Consider the following 27382-nt stretch of genomic DNA (forward strand, 5'->3'; position numbering starts at 1 on the left):
TGATTATTTTACCTTAATACTTTTATGCACAAAATAATGAGAAAATTCAATTGGTATAAAAAAAATATTATTGAGTGCAAAAAGTTCGTGGCCCATTTTAATTAATGTCGTTATTGATGTTGCAGTATTGGCTATATTGTTCGTAATGTCTAAATATTATATGTCGTTTGAAAGATGTTTTTACCTGTCATTTGAACATAACATTGATTTATTTTTGTTGCTTTTAAAATGTGAGAAAAATTATTAAAAATGAATAACAGAAGTTTATTTTCAGCTAGCAGAACTATAAAAAGTGGTTTGCATTCTTAGGAAGTGATATTACCTGTTTAGTGGGATCGAAATAAAGTAATCCTTAAAAGATCATATTTCAAATTTTTTAAATAAAACATTGCGCACATTCTATGACTGTCCATATACTGTCAAAACAGAAAGAAAGATTGTAGAAAATGATCGTATTATTTGGTCAATTTAATAAAGGCTTTTGTACTAGATTTTTTGTACCAAATTTGTTAGTTTTTTGGCTATTTGGCTATTGCGATTCCATCAAACAAATAACATCACCTTTTAAGGCAAGCCATTTTCTATAATTCTTATGAATGGTGTGCGATCTTGATAAACTTTTTTAACGATTTTTACAGCGGTTAAATTATAAATATTGCACCTTTTTAAACTCACAAAGCGTATATCCCGAAAAACATCTTTTGTCATTTATTTTTAATAATATAATTTTTTCACACAAAGCAACAAAAATAAATCAATGTTAATTTTAAATGACAGATAAGAGTATCACCTTTCAAACAGTATATGATATGTAGACATTACAAACAGTACGGTCAATGTTGCGATATCAATAACGGTATCAATTGAAATAGAGCACAAACTTTCCTACTCATAATTTTCCAATACATAATGATTTTTAAGAAAAAATATGAAAATGTTGTTTATTACTACTGTCATAATTATAATTTGATTAAAACAATTAATATATGAATATTTCTATATTAAATAGAAAAATCTATATTATTATATAATTTTTTAAATTTTGATTCTGTTGAACCTACTGTACAACAAGAATTTTGTCTAAAAAAATCTGCAAAAATTTTAAACTTTCTAATGTAACTTAACCTAACCTTAAAGTTTTCTTTACAAAATCGTTTTTTAAAAATTTGTCTACGATTTTTTTTACTGAGTTATCATCGATTAAATAAAAAATGAGTACTTTGACTTTGATTATTCATAACTCCGTCAACAATTATCATATCGCAATGAGCAAAAAAGATTCTGAAAACTGAAACTTTGCTCTATCAAATGGTATAATTGTCAAATTTTTTTAGCAAACATGTAAACATGAGACAAATGGATGAAAATAACGTAGAAATTATTGATTTTTCCTTTTTTTATTTTGACCCAGAAAACAATTGTGTGAACAACAACAAAAAATTGGTTTTTCGCGTTTTTTATACTTTAAAGTACACTGAATTTGACAAAAAATTGCCAAATAGCTATAAGATTTTTTTCATGGTGGCCACTATGTTTTTATGGGGCAAAATGTACATGAAATTATGAAGTTGCTTAATTTCAATAAGAAAAAATTAAGAATAAAGTCAATTAATGTTAAAAAATTGATTTCCATTACACTGACACTACATTAATTTTTACTAATTGTAAGTGTTAACAAGAGGAAAAAAAACATTAAAAAATTTTTTTTTCTCTACAAAAATTTCAAAACCGCCGGAGTTAACGTTATCCAAACCATACTACGAGAAAGTCATATAGTCGGATTTGTGCTTCGTTTTGTGTGTATGTAAATAATTTAAACCTTTCTCAGAGATTTAGACTCAACGTCAATCGCGCCTACTATCTTATAAGAACAAAATGGTATTAAAAAATTAGATGTTCAATAGTTATTGATATCAGAATATTCCTTATTTAATATTATATAAAGATATATAAACACCAAATTACACACACACACACACACACACACACACACATATATATATATATATACATATATATACATATATATTAAATTTTTAAAAATTTTAATTACAATGCTTAAAAGAGTTACATTGATGTATTATGCCTCTGTGTACGCCCAGATTTTTAAGCAAAATAAATAATTAATTAAGTTATTAAGATAGAGAGAAATTTATTAATAATAAATTTTGTAATGTAACACTTTGTCAGCAGTTGTTTCAGAAGAAATTTATTGAGCATTTCATAGAATCTTCAATTAAATAAAATTTGCATTCGCAATTTGATCGATTAGCGATACATTTTTAACGGTTTAATTAATTCTCGGGAAAAGCCGATAAGTATTGCTATTTGATTGAATTGTTAACGATCATGTGACTAAAATTATATACTTATGTGCAATTCTGAAGTATCAGCGCACTATTCACGGTTCATAAGATTTATATGAGCCAATTAAATGGAATGGTCAGCGTATTGTTAGTTTTCAATTACATTATTCAACAACCAGTCGCGTCAGATGAAACACATCGGCTAACAAATGGATGTCTTAATTGCATACAATTGTACAAAAAATTATAGAAAAACGTACAAGAGTATAAGGAATTATAAACATGTTTGTAAATTTAAAATTTGCATAACATGTTATTACACTTATCAAGTATTTCATGATATTTATATTAAATAAAGATTCATATGAATAATAGTAGTAATTTGAGAAATTCCAAACACGTTTACTTTGTATACGACCAAATTTATCAGAGGAGACATAAATAAGGCTGATTACTTTGGTAAAGCTGGATAATCACGACTCTATCTTTTTATTGCATACTCAATATTAATGCTCATGGCTTCCGGAAATGCATTATTGAAAAGCCTTTAATTGTATATAACATATTTTCGGATTTCACGACTTGATATGCTAAAATGAAAATATTTCTTATAATATAAATAATTCAAAATATTACATTAGGTAACAACACAATATAAGTATTAACATAAATTGAAGATTATTGAGAATAAGGACATCTCTTTTTAAAGGCATTGGTATATAATTTAAGGAAATATATTATATATTTTTCTTAAATTATATACAACGGTATATTATAAAAATAATCATTTTTTCCTTGCGATTAAAAAAAGCAGATAATATTTCAATACATAAATAATAGTTTATATTATCAAGTAGTAAAATATTACTTTTATTTAATAATTTTATTTAAATATTACTCTCTATTATTTAATAATTACTTTCTTTTATTAAAAAATTGGTAGATAAACAAATAATTACTGCATAATGATAAACTTTCTTTATTGTTCATGCTGTATTAATATGTATACTTTGTTCGCACATTAGACAAAATTACATAATCGAAGATAGAAACTAATCATGCCATGACTTGCAAGTATGTCATAACACATCTTTCTATGTACTTATTTTATGATTATGATCTATTATTTCCTGAACCAGGAAAAATAGCTTGAGAAAATTGTCGAAGGACAAAATATCATTTGTTACGTAATAATTCTCCAGGTTGCGTGAAGATATCATGAACAGACTGCTGGTTTATTTACTATTTGCGTGCAGATGATTAACTGACAATGAGTTATATCATTCTTTTATGGTCTTTAAGATGTTACATGTAAATATGCACATGACATAATGCAAACAAGTTAAAAAAAAGTTCAATAAAAATACTAGTAGATAATCTTATCGTACTAAAATGTGCCCTTTTATCTATTATTAAAAATTATTATCGCTATTAGAGTGAGCATAATATTGCCAATATTAAAGTTATAAAAGTCTTATTTAACCATCTGAACAATGTTTTAGAATATATATAATAATAAAAATCATATATATATATATATATATATATATATATATATATATTTCATACTTTAAGCATATATAATTTACTTTTATTATGTTATACTCCAAGTTTACATAAAGTGTTCTTTCATAACATGCATGATTCTTACACTACTAAAAATTCTTAGGATAGATTACATTTTAATGATTTTTTTATATCCCAATTTTTCAAAATATATAAGGTATCTATTTATAAATGTCCGAAGAAAAAATATGAATTTGCAACGAACAGTTATATATTTTTCTTAAAAATAACTTTTTTTTCTTTACAACAATATTTTTCTTTAAAACAACTGTATTTTCTTTACACCAATTGATTCCTTTCATTATTCGGTGCATAAAAGTATCGAGGAAAAATAATAAAAAAATGAATATTTTACGATATATTTCATACTTATATAAAAATTATGCTAAATTAAAGTATAAAATATCTCATAAACTATTGAATTTTAAACTATCATACTCTTATAACTTTTTACGTAGAATATTGCGAGGAATCGTTTTATATCAAAAACTAGATTTTATTTAAATATTAAAAAATTGTTTTATTAAAAAAAAATAAAGGTGATCTTCATAACTCGAAAAGGCTACTAGGAAAAAAATTTTTAAATGTACTTTGTAGCAGCCTCAAAACTGTGCAAATGTCTATTATTAAACTTTATTGTAATTTCAACCAGCAAGATATTTGCTTGAACATTTATGAATAACAGACAGACCTTGTATAATATTTTTTGCCAAATTGCGTAAAACGACATCTTTGCAATTTATCTTTTAACTTTTATTGTATATGATTATTTTTTATGGATATCAAAAAATATATATAAATTTTTGTATATTTTTCAAGCACTTTGAAATAGCTAAAACTGCGACAGAACATTGTGATTCACATATAATAACAGAATAAAAAAATATATAAATACAAGGAATAAGATATATAAGATATACGTTACACAATATATTTTTATCATTTTATTTTCTTAATAAAATCAATCCTTTTTTATCTTAGCATAAAAAAAATAGTTATATCCGTACGAAAAAGCGTTGTTAGCTTTTATTATCTTCATAATGTTCTGTTATCTTCATCATTAAATATTAACTGTAAATTACAATTGCGTTTTATCAAAGGTCAAATTACTATGAATTCAATATCTGTTACAGTTTAGTCAGGAGGATCTAGTCACATATAGTTAAGGTGATAGATATTTATTTATTTTCTGCTATTTTTATATTTAACTTTAAAAGAAATTTTTGTAAAACAGTAATAGATATTGAACTCATAGTAATTTGAGCTTTAATAAAACGCAATCGTAATTTACAATTAATATTTAATGATGAAGATAACAGAATATTATGAAGATAATAAAAGGTAACGACGCTTTTACTTCGTACGGATACAACTATATTTGTGAATGCTAAGGTAAAAAAGAGTTGATTTTATTTTATTACTTTACAGTGTTTATAGTATAATAATGTCGTGCATATACATGTATATATAAAATATAAGTTTTACACAATTATATCTCTTCCTTTAATTAATAGTTTAATTTTTATCAGATAATTTGATTTAATTTTTTTTTCTTCTCTATATACAATATAACTTGAAGTGTTCTAGTCTTAGTATCCATTTTATAAATTATTTTGGCACTTTATTATTTTATATTTCTTTTGTCTTTAAAAATCAGTTTTATACATACTCATTGCATTGATACTCTTTATTAACAATAAATAGTCAAACATCTATATCTTTCAGTTTCCTTAAAGCTTAAAGTCTCCTCATCAGCAAATGTTTCTTGCATTAGAACCCATATTTATTTTCGATAGTCTTTTTATTCTTTTTTCTTTAATGAGCTAGCTTGGAATGAATCAGGAAGTCTGTCGGTATAAGATAGATTATTAACCGTTAATGATCGTGATGGTCGTCATCATGTGTAGTACTAAATGAATAGCCTTGTGATCTGTAATTTTTTGCGTGAGTATAACAAATTGTAGTACTGTCGTCAATATAAAACTTCTCATTTCTATTCTAGGTATCTCATTTCGCGCTTGGTCTTCGTGAAGCAGTGAGTGTAGTGTGAGCATTAAGTAAAGTACATAAATTGAGATAAACATAAGTAAGTGTAAACTCATAAGTAAGTGTAGCGATAGTTATTTTGTTTCTTTTCTATTGACCACTTGAAGAGACATAATCGTAGTTTATTTGATTTGTAAAATGATAACAAAAAATTATGCAACTTTGATCAGATTTGAATAATTATTGTGTTTCGAAAAAAATTGATATGTTCAGACTCATACAGAAAGAAAGAGAGAGAGATTGGTCATCGGCATAACAATATATCTTAATAATACGCTTTAAAACATATGTTCTCATGTCAAACAAACTATCAAGTTCGAAAAACAGGTCAACGATCAGGAAAAAGATTGCTCTATGCTGTATGTTTTATTCATTTAGCTGTCCTTTTTGGTAAAAGAATTTAATCCTTATTAAACATAACAGGACCAAGTGTAATTCCAAATTAGACAAGCGAGAAGTTAATTAATTAGATACTTACATATTGGGTTAAATAGTTTAATTTATTAAAAGTTAAAAAAAATAGAAAAAATACATTATTATTCAATGCATATATTATTAATAATAATTAAGATATAAAAAATATAATGTAACTTTACGATTTGTAGTAACATAAAAAATATAAGCAATCAATCAATTAATTATAAAACACTATTATTATGATAATTAGTGTCCTCTGTGTCTGTATTTGTAATTATAATTATTATCGCGAATGTTATATAAATTCAGATGTCATCAACGCAGAGAAGACTCTGACATTAATATAAAATAAGATGAATTATATTAATAAAATTCAATGAAAATGTGTAACTAAAAGTAAGTGTAAATATTAATTGAAAGCGATCTGAAACGCAAGGAAATGGTTGAATATATCGGACGGAAAGAAAAACGGTGATAAAATGGGTAAAAAAATGACAAAAAAGAGATGACGAAGATAACGAAAAATTGGAATAAGGAAAAAATAAAGAGAGGAAAAGAACCGTGTTGGCTAGAAATTAAGGAAACGTGATATGTAAATCTTGTCATAAACAATAAGTTATCGTAAAAAATCGTTTTCGCATTTTATGACATGGCGAGAAGAACTCGCCAGAAATGATTTATCGGGGAAATTCTCTAGTTCTACAATTTCAATTTTAGAAATGGCCGAAGAAATACCGGCATGGTTAAATCTGTGTTTTATGGAGAAGGCCCTGCGAAAGTCGGAAAATGACAATTCTGTTCAAGTGATCGATATATTTGCAAAACCGGCTACGAATAAAGGTGACAACTATACTAGTGACATGATCAGAGTTAATGTTGAATATTCACGTGATCAAAACGGCCATAAAATCACGGAAAAAAAATCTGTCATCGTTAAAGTTGAGCCTACACTTGAAGGCGTTCGTAAGGAGCTTGTAAGTTTGTTTAATTTATACATGTTTATGTATACAAATAAAATAAATATTTTATATATATATATATATATATATAAATAAATTTAATTGTAATAATAGATTTTATTATTTAGTTTAGAATCGATTTCCTAATCAATAAAAATTTTATTTCTCAAATAACATATATGGTCTGTGCAAGCACTGAGAATTTTGCAAATTATACAAGCAACGAAATAAAAAATAAAATATTCTTGGGTTATTTTGAAATAAAATTTTAATTGAGAAATCTTATTTATTTGTATAAATGTGTTGTGGTTATTTTGAAATGAAATTTATTTAAAAAATGTCATTTACTTGTATAAAGAACGTACATTTACTTTATTTTTGAAAAATTTTTTTTAGAAAACTTTTTTTTGTTTTTTAGGCCTTTATAATATTATATAATATATATAATTATATAATAATTAATAATACAAATATATTAAATAAACATTTTTTATTCCTTATTGATATTAAATAAATCGTTTTTACAGATTACTCAATCACGTATTTTTAATACGGAGATATTGATGATGACAGACACTTTAGATAAAATGAACACGTTGCTAGAGTCCAAGTATCGTTTGAGCGGGAAAGGCTTGTACGTGCAAGAGAGCGATCCAACTCTTTTAGTGATGGAGGATCTTGCGCCTCTCGGCTTTCGCATGGCTTGTCGTCAGGCTGGTCTTGATCTACCTCATTGTATATTAGCGATACGCGGATTAGCCAGATTTCATGCAAGCTCTATAGCTGTATGCGAGAAGGTAAATCAGTACAAATCAAGTGTAATATATTTTTTGCGATGATTAAAAATTCACTTTTTTATAGAATTTATATTAATAGCATTTATGCAAGTGATATTAAACGATGCAATAATACATATATGAAAAATCTTTACTTTCATTGCATTAATAACGTTAATTTTAAAGTAAATATAAAATTTCTTTTTCTATATTCTGATAAATACATATAGTGATAAAAAATAATTTAAAACTTTATATAATAAATGTTAATGTATTTCAAAGAACATATATGTATTTGTAAAAAATTTGTATTTGTAAATATTAATTTATTAATTCGTTTGTAATAAATTATACAAATTTATAAAAATATTGTTAATATAATCAAACAGTAACTTTAGAATAATTTTTATTTTATGTGTTTTATTTAATTATACATTAGAAATATTTGCTAATTAATATATTAAACAAGATTTATTGTTATATACAAAAATATTATTATATTATTCTACTTTGTTATTATCTTGTTTTATCCAGAATTTTGAAAAACAAAACTTCTTATTACAACTCGCATAGATCCATAGTAACAAACAGAAATAGATATGGTAATATCTATTATTGTTTGCTACTATAGATCTATGCGATCTATAGTAGCAAACAGTGATCAGTGGATGGAAGACAACAACGCTTGCGCAGCTAGTCTTTTCTTCCATGCAACAATACAAGCCCGTGACTTTGAGATTGTGTGTACAGATACACATACACACATATTTTATAATTAACACTTGTACCTTTATTATTGGACCATGTCCATAATTCAACGAAAATTTCTGGCAAATAACGTTTAATAATAAAATTCAATATTTTTTATTATAACTTTTATTACGGCACATGTCTCTTTTGGCGTTTAATTAAAAATGGAATAGACAAAAATTAAGCACATCTTTTCAACACAAAAACTACAGTCTGCTCAATATAAAAGTAGTGAAATTGTGCTTTTAACAAATATTAATTACTTAATGGTTTACATTTTTTTCTTTAGAAGCTGTTCCGCAATTTTCAAATTAATTGCAAATTTTTTAAATTAAACAAAAGTCAATATTTTTTTAATCAATATATTCTGTATTAATATATATTTTTTAAATTATAAATATTTAAGAATAAAACTTTTTTAATGTTAGAAATGTTTTATTACATACATTAGATATGCGTAAATAAATTACAAAACTTTTTATCTTTGAAAAAAATCATAATTTAAAATTAAATTAATAAGACATTATTTACATTTTTTACATTAATAATACATATTTTACATTAAAAAAGTACAACTACACTCGTCTTCTTCATAATTCCTAAAAAAGATTAATATAATATCTAATTCCTCAATTACATATCATTAAAATTATAATTATAAAAATTTAATGTTTTTATTTTATGATTATAAATGTAGATTAAAAAATATGTTTCAATATTTAGGAACCAAATCAGAAACAAATGTATTCGAGAGGAATGTTTAACAGTGAACACCCACCAGAAATGGGAGGATTTTTCGTTTTGGGTACTAAACAGTTAGCAGAGGAAATGACAAACTGGCCAGGAATGAAAAGGTAAAATTTACATGCAAACAGAATTTTTAGTTGTAAAGAAATAATATTAAACATAATATATTAAAAAATTAATGTTTAAAGCAAAAAAATGTTAAACAAATGAAACATAGAAATGACATACTATACAAATATAAATTGCGCTTAAGTGGTGCATATAGCGAATATTAGTTTCACATTTATATGCTTCTTCCAATGTTAGATACTCGGAAAAAATTGTTAAATTGGCCGATCACATATATCAAATAGGAATAGAGGCTTGCAAGTTTTCCGAGGATGATTTCAATGTTATCAATCATGGTGATTGCTGGGTGAATAACATGATGTTCAAATATGACGATGATGGCAAACCTATTGATCATATTTTTGTAAGTATCACGAATCATAAAAATCCGTATATCCTCTAAATATAGAAACTTAGTGGCTATTTGTTATAATTCTTTATATGCATTTAAGATTTCTAAACCTAAAATTTTAACTATTTATTATAATTACATTAAAGAGTAAAATAATTTTTAAATAAAATAAATTATATAAAACGAATAAGAATTCCCTAAAGAGTACGATCAATATGCGTTAATGTATATTTCAATTATATATCAACTTTTCCGATTAAAATAAAGAACTGATGATAATACACTTTAGAATACAGCATATTATGAATAACGAAATAATTCAGTTTGATCGAATTCTGATACATCTGTTCGTATTATCTGCACAAAATATCCACTATGACTTCCTAAATAGAAATCGCACTTCTTTTTCCGTGCACGGATTGTATTCCCAATTCAATTGCTTCAATTGAGAAAGTTCGTTTGACATTGCAGGTGGACTTTCAATTGTGTGTCTACACATCGCCGGCGGTCGATCTCCTCTATTTCCTCAGTACCAGTCCTTCTCCGGATGTCTTGGAAAATAATAAAGATATTTTGTTTAACGAGTACATTTGTACTCTGTCGGCGACTATGAAACAACTGGATTGTAAAACGCAGCCACTTACGGCAGAAGAGTTAAAGGCTGCCCTGAAGCGAAGAGGTTCTTATGGAATGATATCATCATTTACGGTATTACCACTAATGCTGGTTGATAAAGAAGAAGCAAAAGATATAGATGAGATTATGCACAAAGATGGCTATACGAATCCGGGTTATAAAAATGAAGCTTATAAAAAAGTTATGATGAAGCGAGTACCTATGTATGACGAATGGGGTTTGTTGGATCTCTGATGTAATAAGTACTTAATCTGTCATAATAAAGAACACAAAAAGGATTCTTATTACGAATGGTAGACATAGAAAAGCATTGTACTCTCCGCGAAAATTTTGAAATTAATTGCGGAGAACTTAAAATGTTAATTCTAAATTATTCTTGTATTTTAATTCTCTAATTTAACTGAATTTTAGTATTAAATTAAATTAAATTAGAGTTAAATTGAAATATAAGATAATAAATTTTAAAAAAATTTAAAAATTAGGAATTTAGGAATAAAGAAAAACTAAATTTAAATTTCTAATAAAATTCTACAGCAGATTAATTTAAAAATTATTATTCTATTAATTTATTAACATATTTTTTATTAAATTATTTTTATATTTGATAAAAGTTATTGCAAACATTATTGTACGTTGTAAAAACTATTATAAATAAAATTAATAATAAGAAAACTAAAACAACATTATTTAATTATTTCACTTAACTGGTATCATTCTTGTGAATGAATGCGTCAAAATGCGTTCTTTTTCGTTTTAATAAAAGATTTCTTTATAAATAAAAGCTAATTACAAATAGTATTATTACATACATACAAGTGTAAAACAATATAAAAAAAAATAAAAACATAAAAATTAGAAAATTAAAATAATATATATGTATATGTATCTATATAATTATATAAATATAATATAAAATACGTATATGCGTATATATGTATGTAGTATATACATACATATTGTATAACATACGTACATGCATACATACATGGTCGAACTAATATGAATTTTTTTTTCTTTTAAACCAAACAATTTTTTCTAAACTGTTAAAACAATTGTTAAAAAAAAGGGTAAATGTTTATAATTGCTACTGCAGCAAAAAAATTAATTTTTTTCCAGTACCAATCAACAAAACTACCATAGAAATGACATGTATAAATGCTTTTAGGGAGAGGCAAGTCTTTTTTAAAAAGTTATAAATAACAATATTACATAAATAAATTTACTGAACATTTTCCAAATCAGCGCCATTTTCGGCAGACTTTTTAAGAGATTCGCGCGTATTCTTTACATGTCAGAGGCATAATGATTTTTTTTAATCAATTATAAAGATTATTTATTCTCGACTTTTTAGTCGTTTAGTTCTCAACTCGATTTTGCATTTTTACGCTAGAGATATGTACTCGATGTGAAATTTTCAAGGTGAAATTGTAGTAAAATCATAGTAATATTTGTGCACGTGGATCTTGGTAATTGTGACGAGCAAATTAGATTCCTAGACGATTAAATTTTTTATATTTTTTTTTGTAAAGAGCAGTTTTGAATATTTTTTTGATAGCAATTAAATTTTTATAAAGATATATATTTATATTGTTATACTTTTTTATGTCATAAAATTTTAATTTTTATACCTAGTTATAGAAATTCAGGTTTTGAATTACGTTAATGCCGAAGGTTCTTAATTTATGAGGACTCATAACTCAAAAAGTTCTTATCGAAAAAGGATTTGTAATAAGTGTTTTGAAAACATCTCAACATCAGCTATAAAAGTATGCAATAAAAAGTAAGAAATTTTATTAAAAATATTCAAGTTGGCCTTGATCTGACCTTGGCAACGCCATCCAAAGTCAAACGGCCATTACTGTTAAATGCGTCTTTTTGGGTCTTACAACTTTTGTCTTAAACATTTTTTTCTAAAATGCAACATTTACGAGATATTTGAGTGTATCCAGACTTTTGACACACCCTGTAAATTTATTGGTTTTATATATATATATATATATATAGGTCTATAAAAAAAGATAATTAAAATAATATTAATGCATTTATTCATCGTCTTGTGGTATTACATTTGTCTCTGCAATCTTACACTAAGGTAATAATTATCAAAGAAGTAGGCAAAACGTAAGATTGATTTACACCAAGCGCATTTTATCAAACCAAATTTTTTACAAGAACATTTTTGTTTTAATAATGATACTGGGAAACACGTGTCATTAACAAACATGTTTGTTTTAATAATAATACTGAGAAACACGTGTTCTATTGCAGATAACACATTTCTCGAAAATACATTTTTCTGTCTGTCCGTTCTTAGTTTTCTTCTATTTTTCTCTATTCCTCTCTACATCATTCCTTTTATATTATTACTCGATTTTATTTTAACCTTTTTCTTAAATCTAATTGCTATTTTACCTATTTCTCAAGAATTGTTTTTTGCTTCTTCTCTATATACAATATAACTTGAAGCGTTCTAGCCCTACCATCTATTTTATAAATTTATTCTGGCACTTTATTATTTTATATTTCTTTCGTCTTTAAATATCAGTTTTATACATACTCATTACATTGATACTCTTTATTAAAAATAAGTAGTCAAACATCTATATCCTTCAGTCTCTTTAAAGCTTAAAGTCTCCTCTTCAGCAAATGTTTCTTGCTTTACAACCCATATTTATTTTCGATAGTCTTTTTAATTTTTTTCTTTAATGAGCTAGCTTGGAATGAATCAGGAAGTCTGTCGGTATAAGACAGATTATTAACCGTTAATGATCGTGATGGTCGTCATCATGTGCAGCATTAAATGAAATAAACTTTTAAGCTGTAATTTATTGAGTGTGTATAACAGATTGCAGTATTGTTATCAGTATAAAACTTCTCATTTCTATTCTAGGTATCTCATTTCGCGCTTGGTCTTCGTGAAGCAGTGAGTGTAGTGTGAGCATTAAGTGAAGTACACAAATTGAGCTAAACATAAGTAAGTGTAGTTATTTTGTTTCTTTTCTATTAATGATCACTTGAAGAAACATACTTGTAGATTATTTGCTTTGTAAAATAATAATAAAAAAATTATGCAACTTTGATTAGCTTTTGGATAATTATTGTGTTTTGAAAAAAATGGTTACGTTCAGACATATACATAGAGGGGTCATCGGCGTAACAAATATATCTTAATAATACGCTTTAAAATATATGTTCTCATGTCAAACAAACTATCAAGTTCGAAAAACAGGTCAACGATCAGGAGGATTGCTCTATGCTGTATGTTTCAGACATTCGTTTAGCCGTCCTTTTTGATAAAAGAATTTAATCCTTATTACATGCAACAGGACCAAGTGTAATTCCAGATTAGACAAGCGAGAAGTTAATTAATTAGATAATTACATATTGGGTTAAATAGCTTAATTTATTAAAAGTTAAAGAAAAATATAAAAAATACATTATTATTTAATGCATATATTATTACTAATAATTAAGATATAAAAAATGTAATGTAACTCTACGATTTGCGGTAACTTAAAAAATATAAACAATCAATTATATAATACTAATATTATTGTATGTTAATTTTTGGTCTTCTGAGTGTGTATTTGTAATTATTATCGCCAATGTTATATAAATTCTGATGTCATCAACGCAGAGAAGACTCTGACATTGAAATAAAATAAGACGAATTATATTAATAAAATTCAATCAAAATGTGTGAGTAAAAGTAAGTGTAAACATTAATTGAAAGCGATCTAAAACGCACAACAGAATGCTAAAATATATCAGACAGACACGGAAAGAAAGACGGTGATAAAATCAGTAAAAAAACGACAAAAAAGAGATGGCGGAGGAAATTAAAAGTTGAAATGTGGGGAAAAGAAAGAGAGGGACAGAAGCAAGTTGGGTAGAAAGAAAGAAAATGTGATATGTAAATCTTGTCATAAACAATAAGTTATCGTAAAGAATCGTTTTCGCATTTTATGACACGGCGAGAAGAACTCGCCAGAAATGATTTATCGGGGAAATTCTCCAGTTCTACAATTTCAATTTCAGAAATGGCCGAAGAAATACCGGCATGGTTAAATCTGTGTTTTATGGAGAAGGCCCTACGAAAGTCGGAAAATGACAATTCTGTTCAAGTGATCGATATATTTGTAAAACCGGCTACGAATAAGGGTGACAACTATACTAGTGACATGATAAGAGTTAATGTCGAATATTCACGTGATCAAAACGGCCATAAAATCTCGGAAAAAAGATCTGTCATCATTAAAGTTGAGCCTACACTTGAAGGCGCTCGTAAAGAATTTGTAAGTTTGTTTAATTTGTACATGTTTATGTATACAAATAAATTAAATATTTTATATATATATATATATATATATATATATATATAAAATATACATATACATATATGTATGTATATATATATATACAGGGTGTCTCATAACTAATGAGCCAACGCTCGTGAGTAAGTAGAGTACAGTGAACTAAACAAAAAAGTATTAAGTCATTTTGCGATTTTCGCAATAATTATTAAAATATTAATTAAAAACGCTTAGCAAACAATATTATACATATCTACAAGATGTCCGGTAATAATCGCCTCAACTCTCTAGGGCAGATAGAGCAGCTCAAACTGAACATAAAAGTCCTGTATCATTTTGCGATTAGCGCAATAATTATTGAACTATTAATTAAAAACGCTCAGGGTATGCTGAGCGCTATATGCGGCGCGCGCTCATACGCTGAGCGTTTTTAATTAATATTTTAATAATTATTGCGAAAATCGGAAAATGATACAGGACTTTTATGTTCAGTTTGACCTGCTGTATCTGCCCTAAAGAGTTGAGGCGATTATTACCGGACATTTTATACATATGTATAATATTCTTCGCTAAGCGTTTTTAATTAATATTTTAATAATTATTGCGAAAATTGCAAAATGACTTAATACTTTTTTGTTTAGTTCACTGTACTCTATCCGTTCACGAGTGTTGGCTCGTTAGTTATGAGACACCTTGTATATACATATACAGTACCGACCGAAAATATATCACCTTTAGAATTTTTGAGCATAAATTTAATTTAATTTACTTATTTATAAAATTAATTTTTTATATTATTAAAATTAAGTTTTTATATTATTTTATGAAAAATATTTTATTTACTATCAAAACATATATTATGATATTTATAAATATCCATGCACTTTGAATAAAATTATACTCAAAAATACTAAAGGTGATATATTTTTGGCCGGTACTGTATGTATGTATATATATATATATATATATATATATATATATATATATATATATATATATTTATATTTATATTTAATACAAATAAATTTAATTGCAATAATATACTTTATTATTTAGTTTAGAATTGATTCTTTGATCAATAAAAATTTGACTTCTCAAATAACATATATGGTGTGTGCAAACACTGAAATTAGTGCAAATTATACAAGCAAATAAATAAAAAATAAAATATTCTTGGGTTATTTCGAAATAAAATTTTAATTGAGAAATCTCATTTATTTGTATAAATGTGATGAGGTTATTTTAAAATAAAATTTTAATTGAAAAAACTCATTTACTTGTATAAAGAACGTACGTTCATTTAATTTTTTTTTTTATAGAAAACTGTTTTTTGTTTTTTAGGCTTTTGTAATATTACATAATTATATAATTATAATATATATAATTATATAATTATATGATTAATAATGCAAATATATTAAATAAAAATTTGTTATTTTTTATTGATGTTAAATAAATTTCTTTTACAGGTTACGCAATCACGTCTATTTAATACGGAGATATCGATGATGACAGGCACTTTAGATAAAATGAACACGTTGCTAGAGTCCAAGTATCGTTTGAGCGGGAAAGGCTTGTACGTGCAAGAGAGCGATCCAACTCTTTTAGTGATGGAGGATCTTGCGCCTCTCGGCTTTCGCATGGCTTGTCGTCAGGCTGGTCTTGATCTACCTCATTGTATATTAGCGATACGCGGAATAGCCAGATTTCATGCAAGCTCTATAGCTGTATGCGAAAAGGTAAATCAGTACAAATCAAGTGTAACATATTTTTTGAGGTGATTAAAAATTCACTATTATATAGAGTTTATGTTAATAGCATTTATGCCAATAATATAAAACGATCCAATAATACATATATGAAAATCTTTACTTTTATTGCATTAATAACGTTTATTTTAAAGTTACTATAAAAGTTTTCCTTCTATATTCTATAATACATACAGTAATAAAAAATAATTTAAAACTTTATATAATAAATATTAATGTATTTTAAAAAACATATATGTATTTGTAATAAAATATGTATTTATAAATATTATTTTATTAATTCGTTTGTAATAAATTGTACAAATTTATGAAAATATAATTAATATAATTAAACAGTAACTTTAGAATAATGTATATTTCATGTTTTTTATTTAATTTTATATTCAAAATATTTGCTAATTAATATATTAAACGAGATTTAATATTATATACAAAAATATTATTTTACTTTGTTATTATCTTGTTTCATCCAGAATTTTGAGAAACAAAACTTCTTAGTACAACTTATATAGATCTATAGTAGCAAACAGTAATAGATATTATTTTATAGAATAAGTGTAAATTAAATTTTTAAAAGAATTTTTAAAACTTGCATGGTATTAAATTTAAATATAAATTTAACCGTAGTAATTTTATAGGAGTATTTTTGAACTTTATAGACAGATTAGAGTTTGAAACTATACATATATAAAACTATATAAAGTAGGCAGTTTGATAACTAAAGTACAGGCGTTAATTATCTGCACACCTGATCTCCTTCTCTCTTTTTTTCTTTCGAAATCATGAGTATATATTATTAGATGACACAACGATACATCTTTTAAATTTAAAAATATACTATTTGGCTTTTTTTTAATTTTTTACATCATACGCACACTTCTTTTCGATATAAAACATTCTGGCCATAAATATTTATTGATGAATTTTACACTATAATTCACATTTTCTGGTTGTAAAATCTGATGTGCATCTCAAATTTGAAATAATTTTCATCGGCTATTTCATTCACTTGCTAAACTTTGACCAGTGGATGGAAGAGATAACAATGCTTGCGCAGCTAGTTTTTTTTCCCATGCAACAATACATGCCACTGACTGCGGGATTGTGTGTACAGATCACACACATATACACACACACACACACATTTTATAATCAGCACTTGTATCTTTATTATTGGACCACGCTCATAATTCAACGAAAATTTCTGGCAAAGAATAACATTCAATAAAATTCAATATTTTTTATTATAACTTCTATTGAGGCACATCTCTCTCTTGGCGCTTAATTAAGAAAACAGAATGAGAAAACAAAAGTTAAGCACGTTTTTTCAACACTAAAACTACAGTCTACTTTAACAAATATTAATTTCTTAATTGTTAAAATTTTTTTTTTAGAACCTGTTCTGCAATTTTCAAATTAATAACAAATTTAATAAATTGATCAAAAGTCAATATTTTTTTAATCAATATATTCTGCATTAATATATACTTTTCATATCATAAACATTTAAAAATAAAACTTTATACATAATACTTTACACATAATTAAAATTATGATCATAAAAATTTAATGTTTTTATTTTGTGATTATAAATGTAGATTAAAAAATATATTTTAATATATAGGACCCAAATCAGAAACAAATGTATTCGAGAAGAATGTTTAACAGTGAACACCAATCAAAAATGGGAGGATTTTTCGTTCTGAGTACTAAACAGTTAGCAGAGGAAATGGCGAACTGGCCAGGAATGAAAAGGTGAAGTTCACATGCAAACAGAATTTTTAGTTGTAAAGAAATAATATTTTATAATATTAAACATAATATATTAAAAAATTAATGTTTAAAGCAAAAAAATGTTAAACAAATGAAACATAGAAATGACATACTATACAAATATAAATTGCGCTTAAGTTGTGCATATAGCGAATATTAGTTTCACATTTATATGCTTCTTCTAATGTTAGATACTCGGAAAAAATTGCTAAATTGACCGATCACATATATCAAATAGGAATAGAGGCTTGCAAGTTTTCCGAGGATGATTTCAATGTTATCAATCATGGTGATTGCTGGGTGAATAACATGATGTTCAAATATGACGATGATGGCAAACCTATTGATCATATTTTTGTAAGTATCACGTATCATAAAAATCCGTATATCCTCTAAATATAGAAACTTAGTGGCTATTTGTTATAATTCTTTATATGCATTTAAGATTTCTAAACCTAAAATTTTAACTATTTATTATAATTACATTAAAGAGTAAAATAATTTTTAAATAAAATAAATTATATAAAACGAATAAGAATTCCCTAAAGAGTACGATCAATATGCGTTAATGTATATTTCAATTATATATCAACTTTTCCGATTAAAATAAAGAACTGATGATAATACACTTTAGAATACAGCATATTATGAATAACGAAATAATTCAGTTTGATCGATTTTAGATACATCTGTTCGTGTTATCTGCACAAAGTGTCCACTGTGACTTCCTAAATATTAGGAATCGCACTTCTTTTTCCGTGCACTGATTTCATTTTCAATTCAATTGCTTCAATTGAGAAAGTTCGTTTGATATTGTAGGTGGACTTTCAACTGTGTGTCTACATATCGCCGGCGATCGATCTCCTCTATTTCCTCAGTACCAGTCCTTCCCCGGATGTCTTGGAAAATAATAAAGATATTTTGTTTAACGAGTACATTTGTACTCTGTCGGCGACTATGAAACAACTGAATTGTAAAACACAACCACTTACGGTGGAAGAGTTGAAGGTTGCTCTAAAGCGAAGAGCTTCCTATGGAATGATATCATCATTTACGCTATTACCACTAATGCTGGTCGATAAGGAAGAAGCAAAAGGTTTAGATGAGATTATGCACAAAGATGGCTATATGAATCCGGGTTATAAAAATGAAGCTTATAAAAAAGTTATGATGAAGCGAGTGCCTATGTATGACGAATGGGGTTTGTTGGATCCCTGATGTAATACTTAATCTGTACTTAATCTGTCATAATAAAGAACCCAAATTCAACAGGATTCTTATTACGAATGATAGACATAGAAAAGCATTGTACTCATCTCCTCGAAAATATTGAAATTAATTGCGGAGAACTTAAAATGTTAATTCTAAATTATTTTTATATTTTAATTCTCTAATTTAATTGAATTTTAGTATTAAATTAAATTAAATTAGAGTAAAATTAAAATATAAAATAGTAAATTTTTAAAAAATTTGAAAATTAGGAATTTAGGAATTAAAAAACTAAATTTAAATTTTTGATAAAATTCTAGAGCAGATTAATTTAAAAATATCTATTCTATTAATTTATTAACATATTTATTTTATTAAATTATTTTTATATTTGATAAAAGTTATTGCAAACATTATTGTACATTGTAAAAAGTAATGTAAATGAAATTAATACAAAAATTAAAACAATATTATTTAATTATTTCACATAACTGCTATCATTCTTATGAGTGCATGCGTCAAAACTTTTTCTTTATTTTAATAAAAGACTTCTTTATAAATTAAAGCTAATTGCAGATATCATTATTACAGACATACAGGTGTAGGACAATATAAAAAATAAAAATATAAAAATTAGAAAATTAAAATAATATACATATATTGTTACGTCCGGTCTCACACACATTCACTCACTCACGACCGAAATAATTACTTCTTTATAGAACGCGTAAGAACTTTACTAATAGAACGATATAACAGAACAAGAAATATAATCAGAACAGGATATTCATAGATTAATGACAGCTGCCGGAGAATACGTCTTCCAGGTATTACAGCTCGAGTACAAATCCGATATGGCGCCGATAAACAAACGCACACGAGTTGTTTTCCAACATCCCTGACGACGATCATCCGGAATCACTTAGGAGATGAATTCCAGGGACGTAACAATATGTATATGTATTTATATAATTATATAGGTATAATATAAAATATGTATATGCGTATATATATACATATGTACATACATAGGTATCTACATGCATACATACATAGTCGAACTAATGTTTTTTTTTCTTCTTTCAAACCAAACAACTTTTTCTAAACTGTTAAAACAATTGTTAAAAAGAAGTTTTATCTGAATTATTTTTTTTCTAAAACTTATTCATTTCCAGTTCGACTATATCAATTAAAATAAAAGATTTTGTGAATATAATATATATATATATATATATATATATATATATATATATATATATATATATATATATATATATATATATATACAGGGTGTCTCATAACTAACGAGCCAACGCTCGTGAACGGATAGAGTACAGTGAACTGAACAAAAAAGTATTAGATCATTTTGCGATTTTCGCAATAATTATTAAAATATTAATTAAAAACGCTGAGCGAACAATATTATACTTATGTACAAGATGTCCGGTAATAATCGCCCCACCTCTCTAGGGCTGATAGAGCAGATCAAACTGAACATAAAAGTCCTGTATCATTTTTTGATTTTCGCAATAATTATTAAAATATTAATTAAAAACGCTCAGTATAGAAGCGGGCGCCGCATATAGCGCTCAGCATACCCTGAACGTTTTTAATTAATAGTTCAATAATTATTGCGCTAATCACAATTATATTGCGATTATATATATATATATATATATATATATATATATATATATATATATATAATCGCAAAGATATTTATTTTATTTACGACTCGTAAAATATATGTATGCGAACACACTTGCATAGTCTAGGTAAAGCAATGTTTGTATAACCTTTTAGTGATACGACAAGTTATTTACTTAACTATTATTGATTATTAAAAGCTTTGACTTAATTGATACAATTTTCGCGAAATATTCATGAAATATTACTTCGCGGTACTGTCTTTTTTCTTTATATATAAATATCAAATAGTGATATGCAACTTGTGAGCCAATTTAAAACTGCAAATGCTTATAGTCTGTTTGTGATATTATATTATCTAATGTAATGTGGAGTGAATACAAAATAATTTTATTTTTAATATCTAACATATATATATATATAATAATATCTTTTTTATTTTATTAAACATTTTACAGTTACACGTCGAAGTAAAACTTCATTACAATGTTAACGCATACATGTTTTGCATCTGATTTAATGTGCTAATTTTGATAAACATTACATAATTTTATCAAAATTGAACGAGAATGTCGTTAAAGTGAAGAGGCCATTTAAGAGAATTAATAATCAATATAAATCTGAACAATATGATATATATATATATATATATATATATATATATATATGGGCGTGTGTGTGTGTGTGTGTGTGTGTGCGCGTGTGTGTTGTAACTTTAGGTCTTAATTTTGACTCGGTAAAATGCCTAACTGTTAGAAACAATATTTGAAAAAGTATGTATTGTATATACCGAACATATTATTTTTGATTGAATGTATATATTAAATTATATTTGCTAAAACCGATTATTTAGTCAAATTGCTGAGAATATTCTTGGCATATTCTGTTATATTTTTCAGTATTTCATCAATTTTGTTTCGATCCTCTAAAGTATTGCTTTGATCACCTCTTTGATAATTTTCTTGACTACTTTCTTTAGCTTGTTTTTCCATTTTTGTTCACTAATGATATTTTGATTGGCATCATTAACATCTGAAACTTCATCAGTCAGGGCAAATAGTTTAGGCACCTCAACTTCGAATTTCTCGATTTCTACATTTACATCTGGGAATGTATTTTTTAACCAATCCTCAATTTTATCTTCCATAAGGTTTTCAAATTGTTCTTTGATTTCATCTAAGTTTCTAAAGTTTTCCAGCTCAGATTTAGGTTCCACATTTTCTGGTACTGGGATGGCCTAACAAGCAATTAATAAAATAAAAACAATTATTCATATTGCATAATATAGAATAAAGCATTATGTGTATATATATATATATATATATATATATATAGGTAAATATGTTGTATATTTATTATATTGTATATTATATTGTAATCATAGGTTATATATTTAAATCTAACTATAATAAGCAAAGAAGAATAATTATTAAATAATATATTAAATATTATAAATAATACGCATTAAGTATTACTTAAAGCATTAAAATAACATTTTTTTTATTAAGAAAATATATTAGTTGGTCGTTTAAATTCAAAATTTGTAAAGTCCAAAATTTATTTGTTAATTTTGAATTATAATTATTGTTTTACATCAAATTGTTTTCATGTGTATATACCATAATTGGCGATGGATACAGTTTAGCTTGCCTTTAATATTTTGCAACATTTGATGTACTTAGCAATTGTTATTTAATCGACTATGAATTTCGCTATTTTTTAAAATATTCTTGAATAAGCCTTTGAATAATAACTTACCTGGCTCATGTAGCCCAGAATCGTCAGCATGGTCACTAGAAGAGCAACACGCGCCATTATAGTTTGGATAAAATTTGTGTGATTCGAAGAGATATAGAAGATTTAACTTCAAGAAGGAGCTGATCTACAGTAACGATCTCTGAAATAAATACGCTTATATATTAGCCAAAATTTGTTTAGTAGGTCTGCAAAATGTCCAAGACTTCATTCTGGCTTTCATTTGTCAATATATTATTTGATGTGGTACACCTGCGCTAACTTTGTTATATAACGTTCTTACGTACGTGATAACGATATATGATGAATTAAAATGATTAATCATTGATTCAAAATCCAGATGTCATAACGCCTGACATAATAATATTCTTTTATACTAAAGAAAAACATGATAGACATATTTTTAATCTTTCAGTTATATGCAAAGAAAAAAGCAGATAAACAAATGTACTATAAATAACTTACTTTAATTACTTTTTTATTTGATAATGTATATTTATTCTAACTTTAATTATTACTTGTCATATTAATAAATTTCAAGGTTTATGTAAAATTTAGAAGATATTTATATCAGAACTGTGAGTATAAATTTATTATTATTATTGTTTTTTAATCAGTAAGATTGAATTTTTACATTACAGTATGAATATAAATTTCATAAAGCACAATCAATTAAATATCAAAAAGTATATATTTTTTATTCTTTTATAATACAATTATATCATGTATAATAATCAATTATCATATATAATAATCAATTATTATATATAATAATTATATATCAATTTATGTGTCTCATAAGGTATTTTGGATCGATTTTTCTTATCATTTTTTTTCGTATCATTTCGCATCGTAGAGAGAAACAAAGGTAACACTTGTAGTACACATCATAAATTTCACGTATATTCAATCGCAATTAATTTCTGAAAAAATTTCTTGTTAATAAACCACAGATCTCTTTGATATTTTTTTGTGCTACAATGATATTTGACTTCAAGTTATCATAGTTTTACAGCTCAAATAAAAAGCATTTAGTAAGATAATGTAGATGTTACGTCCTGTCGTTTTTCGTCCTCCACGTTTTTCCTCCCACGAAATGAACAATAATCGTCCGATTGGTCACAAAAAACGGGTCGCGCAATAAAAAAGAACCGTTATTATCAAATAATGTTTAGACCTACTAAAAACGATATCTAAACAAATACCGGAAGGGATCAATAACGAAATCCTCTAAACAACGAAACAGACAAACACAGCTGCATAATCTTAAAAAAGATACAAATAATGCCGCTACGCACTGTCGGCTTCACGTTTTTCCTCCCACGAAAATGAAGCAATAATCGCCCGACTAATCATAAAAGGGATCGCGCGACGAAAAATATTTTAAAACATTGAAATCGATGTTCAAAGGAAACAACCGGAAAGGATCGATAGTGAGATCCTCTAAATGAATAAATCAACAAATACAGCTGCATAATCCTAAGAAAGAAACAAATAATGCCGCTACGCACTGTCGGCTCCACGTCTTTACATTCTATAAAGATAAAGCAATAATTGCTCGACCAGTCATAAGAGGGCCGCGGAACGAAAAAAATGTTTTAAACATTGAAATCGATGTTCAAAGAAATGACCGAAAAGGACCGAAAGCGAGATCCCCTAAATAAATAATGGATAAAAACAGCCGCATAATCCCAGGAGATAACCAAATGAAGAATCTCCAAATTTCCTAAGAGGCCGTACAGAACCCACCAATCAGCAACAATCAAAAATAAGGAGGAGAAGGATCTCACCGAACGACAGCTTTTACACGTCAAAATCTCAAAAATACTTCCGCCCAAATTGTTAACACGCCCTCAAGATTTAATATAAAAAGGGAAGACTCGCGCATTACGATCATACCAAAAATTAAAATCAGTCGACAGTACAGCATCAGATTCATTCGGCACAGATTTTTCGGTCGTTCGCTGACTCAAGCAATTCGTCTACACTACGGGAGTTCCGTTTACGTCTTAAAACCTATTAGAGTCAGTGCTCAACAAGACCATCCGCCGAGTAAGACTATAACTGGAGCCACAACTACACCAGCAGCTAAAACGCAACCAATCTGCCCAAATAGTAAGTTTAATTTCCTTCTCTTTTGTTTTTTTTTTCTTTCTCTCATCGTCACCTTCCCCCTTTATTCAACCTTGTTCTTTATTTAAAGTAAATAATAAAGAGGCAATAGGAGCGAGGAGATGTGAATATAAAATTATAAGTTTTTTTATATATAAATGATATGTCGCAATTGTATTGACATTAAGTACATTAGTAACATTCTATAGAATGACGGAAATTATAATAAAGATTTGAACGTTTCGATTCATGTTTTGAATCCTCTTCAGCATAATATATAAATTAAATAAATGAATTATAAATAAAAACGAAATTAATGATAAAACATCTCATAATAAAGGGGCAAGACATGTGTGAACATAAAATCCGTGATCGTATTCGCATGATTAAAAGGATCACTGCCTCAGAACCGCTGTACATATTTATCGCATGTTAGTTGTATAAATTACATATATATAAAACGATCCAACTTGTTCGGCTCTTTTATTGTACGGCTTGCATAATAATCCCGCGAGGCAATTCTCCGAGGTTTCTAGACCGAGGGAGGTATGCAGTTAGATTGAGGGGTTAAGTCTGTATTAATAAAATGAGTATAATAAATACCTGTTTGTAATAAAGTAATTTACCGTTAGTTTGTGTATAATGGTGGTGACTCAGAAAAAGCTTACAGGATATGCGCTTCGTTTGTGTGTTGTTGAATCTATGGTATATATATCGCGACAACTGATGTTTAACGTGTGGTTATGCCGATGGTACAGATGGTAATGAGCTCAAGGGCGAAAAATACATTTAAGATGGAAAGAGTTAGATAGGTGACATTAGATCTTAGGCAGTTTGTTTATTATATCATCGTAAATAGCTGGCAAACATTCTATATCTGTTTGTAGATTTATGCTATTTATTTGTCGTTTAATGTATAACATTTCAGATATCAGTCTTTTTGTGTAATAGGGCTCGTTGTCTAGTATTTGTGCATTGTCCCAATCAAAGTCATGATTGTATGTTAGGCGGTGGTCAGTGATCACTGATTTGTTGTTATTGGGCTTCATTATGTTGGTCTTATGTTCTTTTATCCTAGTATTCAGCTTTCTGCCCGTTTGACCAACATAAGAAGCGTCGCAATTTAGACAATTAATTTTGTATACCGCGTTGGTTTTCATGGGACTAGGGATAGGATCTTTGTGTGTCTTAATAAATTTGTTGTTTTTGTTTATACTATAATAGGCTAATCTGATGTCGACATCTTTTAGAGCATTCTTTATTTCATCAGTTACTGTATGCAAATATGGAATTGTGAAATATGAGTTATTATTGGGTGTTTGTAATTTTCTGTCGGATGGTCTATTGTTAATTAAAAACTTTATGCGGTTGTTAATTGTTCTGAATATAAAATTGGTTGAATAGGAGTTGTCCAGTAAAATCTTTATTATAAATTGGATATTCTTTTCATGGAACGTGGGATGTGATAATAAGAATACTCTATCAACTAAGCCTATTACAGTGCCTCTTTTTTGGTTGTTAGGATGTTGGGAATAGAAATTGAGATATCTACCCGAGAATGTGTTCTTATGGTACCAGTCAAATATTAGATGGTTATTAATTAAAATGAGTGTTAGGTCTAAAAAGTTAATCTTGTTGTGGTCATTTTTTTCTACAGTGAACTGTACTCTGTTATGGAAAGAATTAAAAATTGTCAATGTCTCGTCAATAAATTTTGGAGGTACCGATATTAATATGTCGTCCACGTATCTGAAGTAAATGGGAGGGGTAAAATTCAATAACGTCAATGCTTTCTCCTCTATGTCTTGTAGGACTATGTTGGCGATGATCGGAGAGAGTGGGGAGCCCATTGGTGTGCCAAAAGTTTGTTGATAAAATTTGTTATTGAAGACAAAGTATGTAGAGTTTAAGACTAGGTTTATTGCTGTTAAAAATTCTGATTCTGGGATGTTGCAATTATTTGTGATATATTGCCATCTCTTTGATATGCTTTCTACTGCTAAATTGATCGGGATGTTAGTGAACAATGAGATTACATCTAGCGAAAACAGCTTAGAATCATTATCAATATGTAAATTAGATAACTTGTTGACTAGATCGAAACTATTTGCAATGTGACTATTCGGTTTCGGGAAGCTGTC

At 26.8% G+C, this 27382-nt stretch overlaps 3 protein-coding genes across 4 annotated transcripts; 2 read left to right on the forward strand and 1 right to left on the reverse strand.

Moving 5' to 3' along the window:
* The first annotated feature begins 5874 nt into the window (after window positions 1-5874).
* On the forward strand, window positions 5875-10941 carry LOC140673394 (uncharacterized). 2 transcript variants are annotated; one of them, XM_072906398.1, is made up of 6 exons: window positions 5875-5958; window positions 7053-7309; window positions 7822-8091; window positions 9544-9674; window positions 9874-10039; window positions 10499-10941. In XM_072906398.1, the coding sequence occupies exons 2-6, from the start codon at window positions 7055-7057 to the stop codon at window positions 10895-10897; spliced, it is 1221 nt and encodes a 406-aa protein (XP_072762499.1). In that variant the 5' UTR covers window positions 5875-5958; window positions 7053-7054; the 3' UTR covers window positions 10898-10941. The 2 variants fall into 2 exon arrangements, with proteins under 2 accessions (XP_072762499.1, XP_072762560.1); XM_072906459.1 differs by having other exon boundaries at window positions 5889-5976.
* Window positions 10942-13533: 2592 nt separating this feature from the next.
* LOC140673802 (uncharacterized) lies at window positions 13534-19792 on the forward strand. Its single transcript, XM_072907021.1, has 6 exons — window positions 13534-13637; window positions 14702-14958; window positions 16446-16715; window positions 18370-18500; window positions 18710-18875; window positions 19338-19792. The coding sequence occupies exons 2-6, from the start codon at window positions 14704-14706 to the stop codon at window positions 19734-19736; spliced, it is 1221 nt and encodes a 406-aa protein (XP_072763122.1). The 5' UTR covers window positions 13534-13637; window positions 14702-14703; the 3' UTR covers window positions 19737-19792.
* Window positions 19793-21539: 1747 nt separating this feature from the next.
* Window positions 21540-26394, reverse strand: LOC140673867 (uncharacterized). The gene is made up of 3 exons (XM_072907142.1): window positions 25868-26394; window positions 23133-23271; window positions 21540-22611 (listed from the first exon to the last, which is right to left on the reverse strand). The coding sequence occupies exons 2-3, from the start codon at window positions 23187-23189 to the stop codon at window positions 22300-22302; spliced, it is 369 nt and encodes a 122-aa protein (XP_072763243.1). The 5' UTR covers window positions 23190-23271; window positions 25868-26394; the 3' UTR covers window positions 21540-22299.
* Between the last annotated feature and the right edge of the window lie 988 nt (window positions 26395-27382).

Source organism: Anoplolepis gracilipes, chromosome 1 (assembly GCF_047496725.1).
Source record: "Anoplolepis gracilipes chromosome 1, ASM4749672v1, whole genome shotgun sequence".
Taxonomy (NCBI): domain Eukaryota; kingdom Metazoa; phylum Arthropoda; class Insecta; order Hymenoptera; family Formicidae; genus Anoplolepis; species Anoplolepis gracilipes.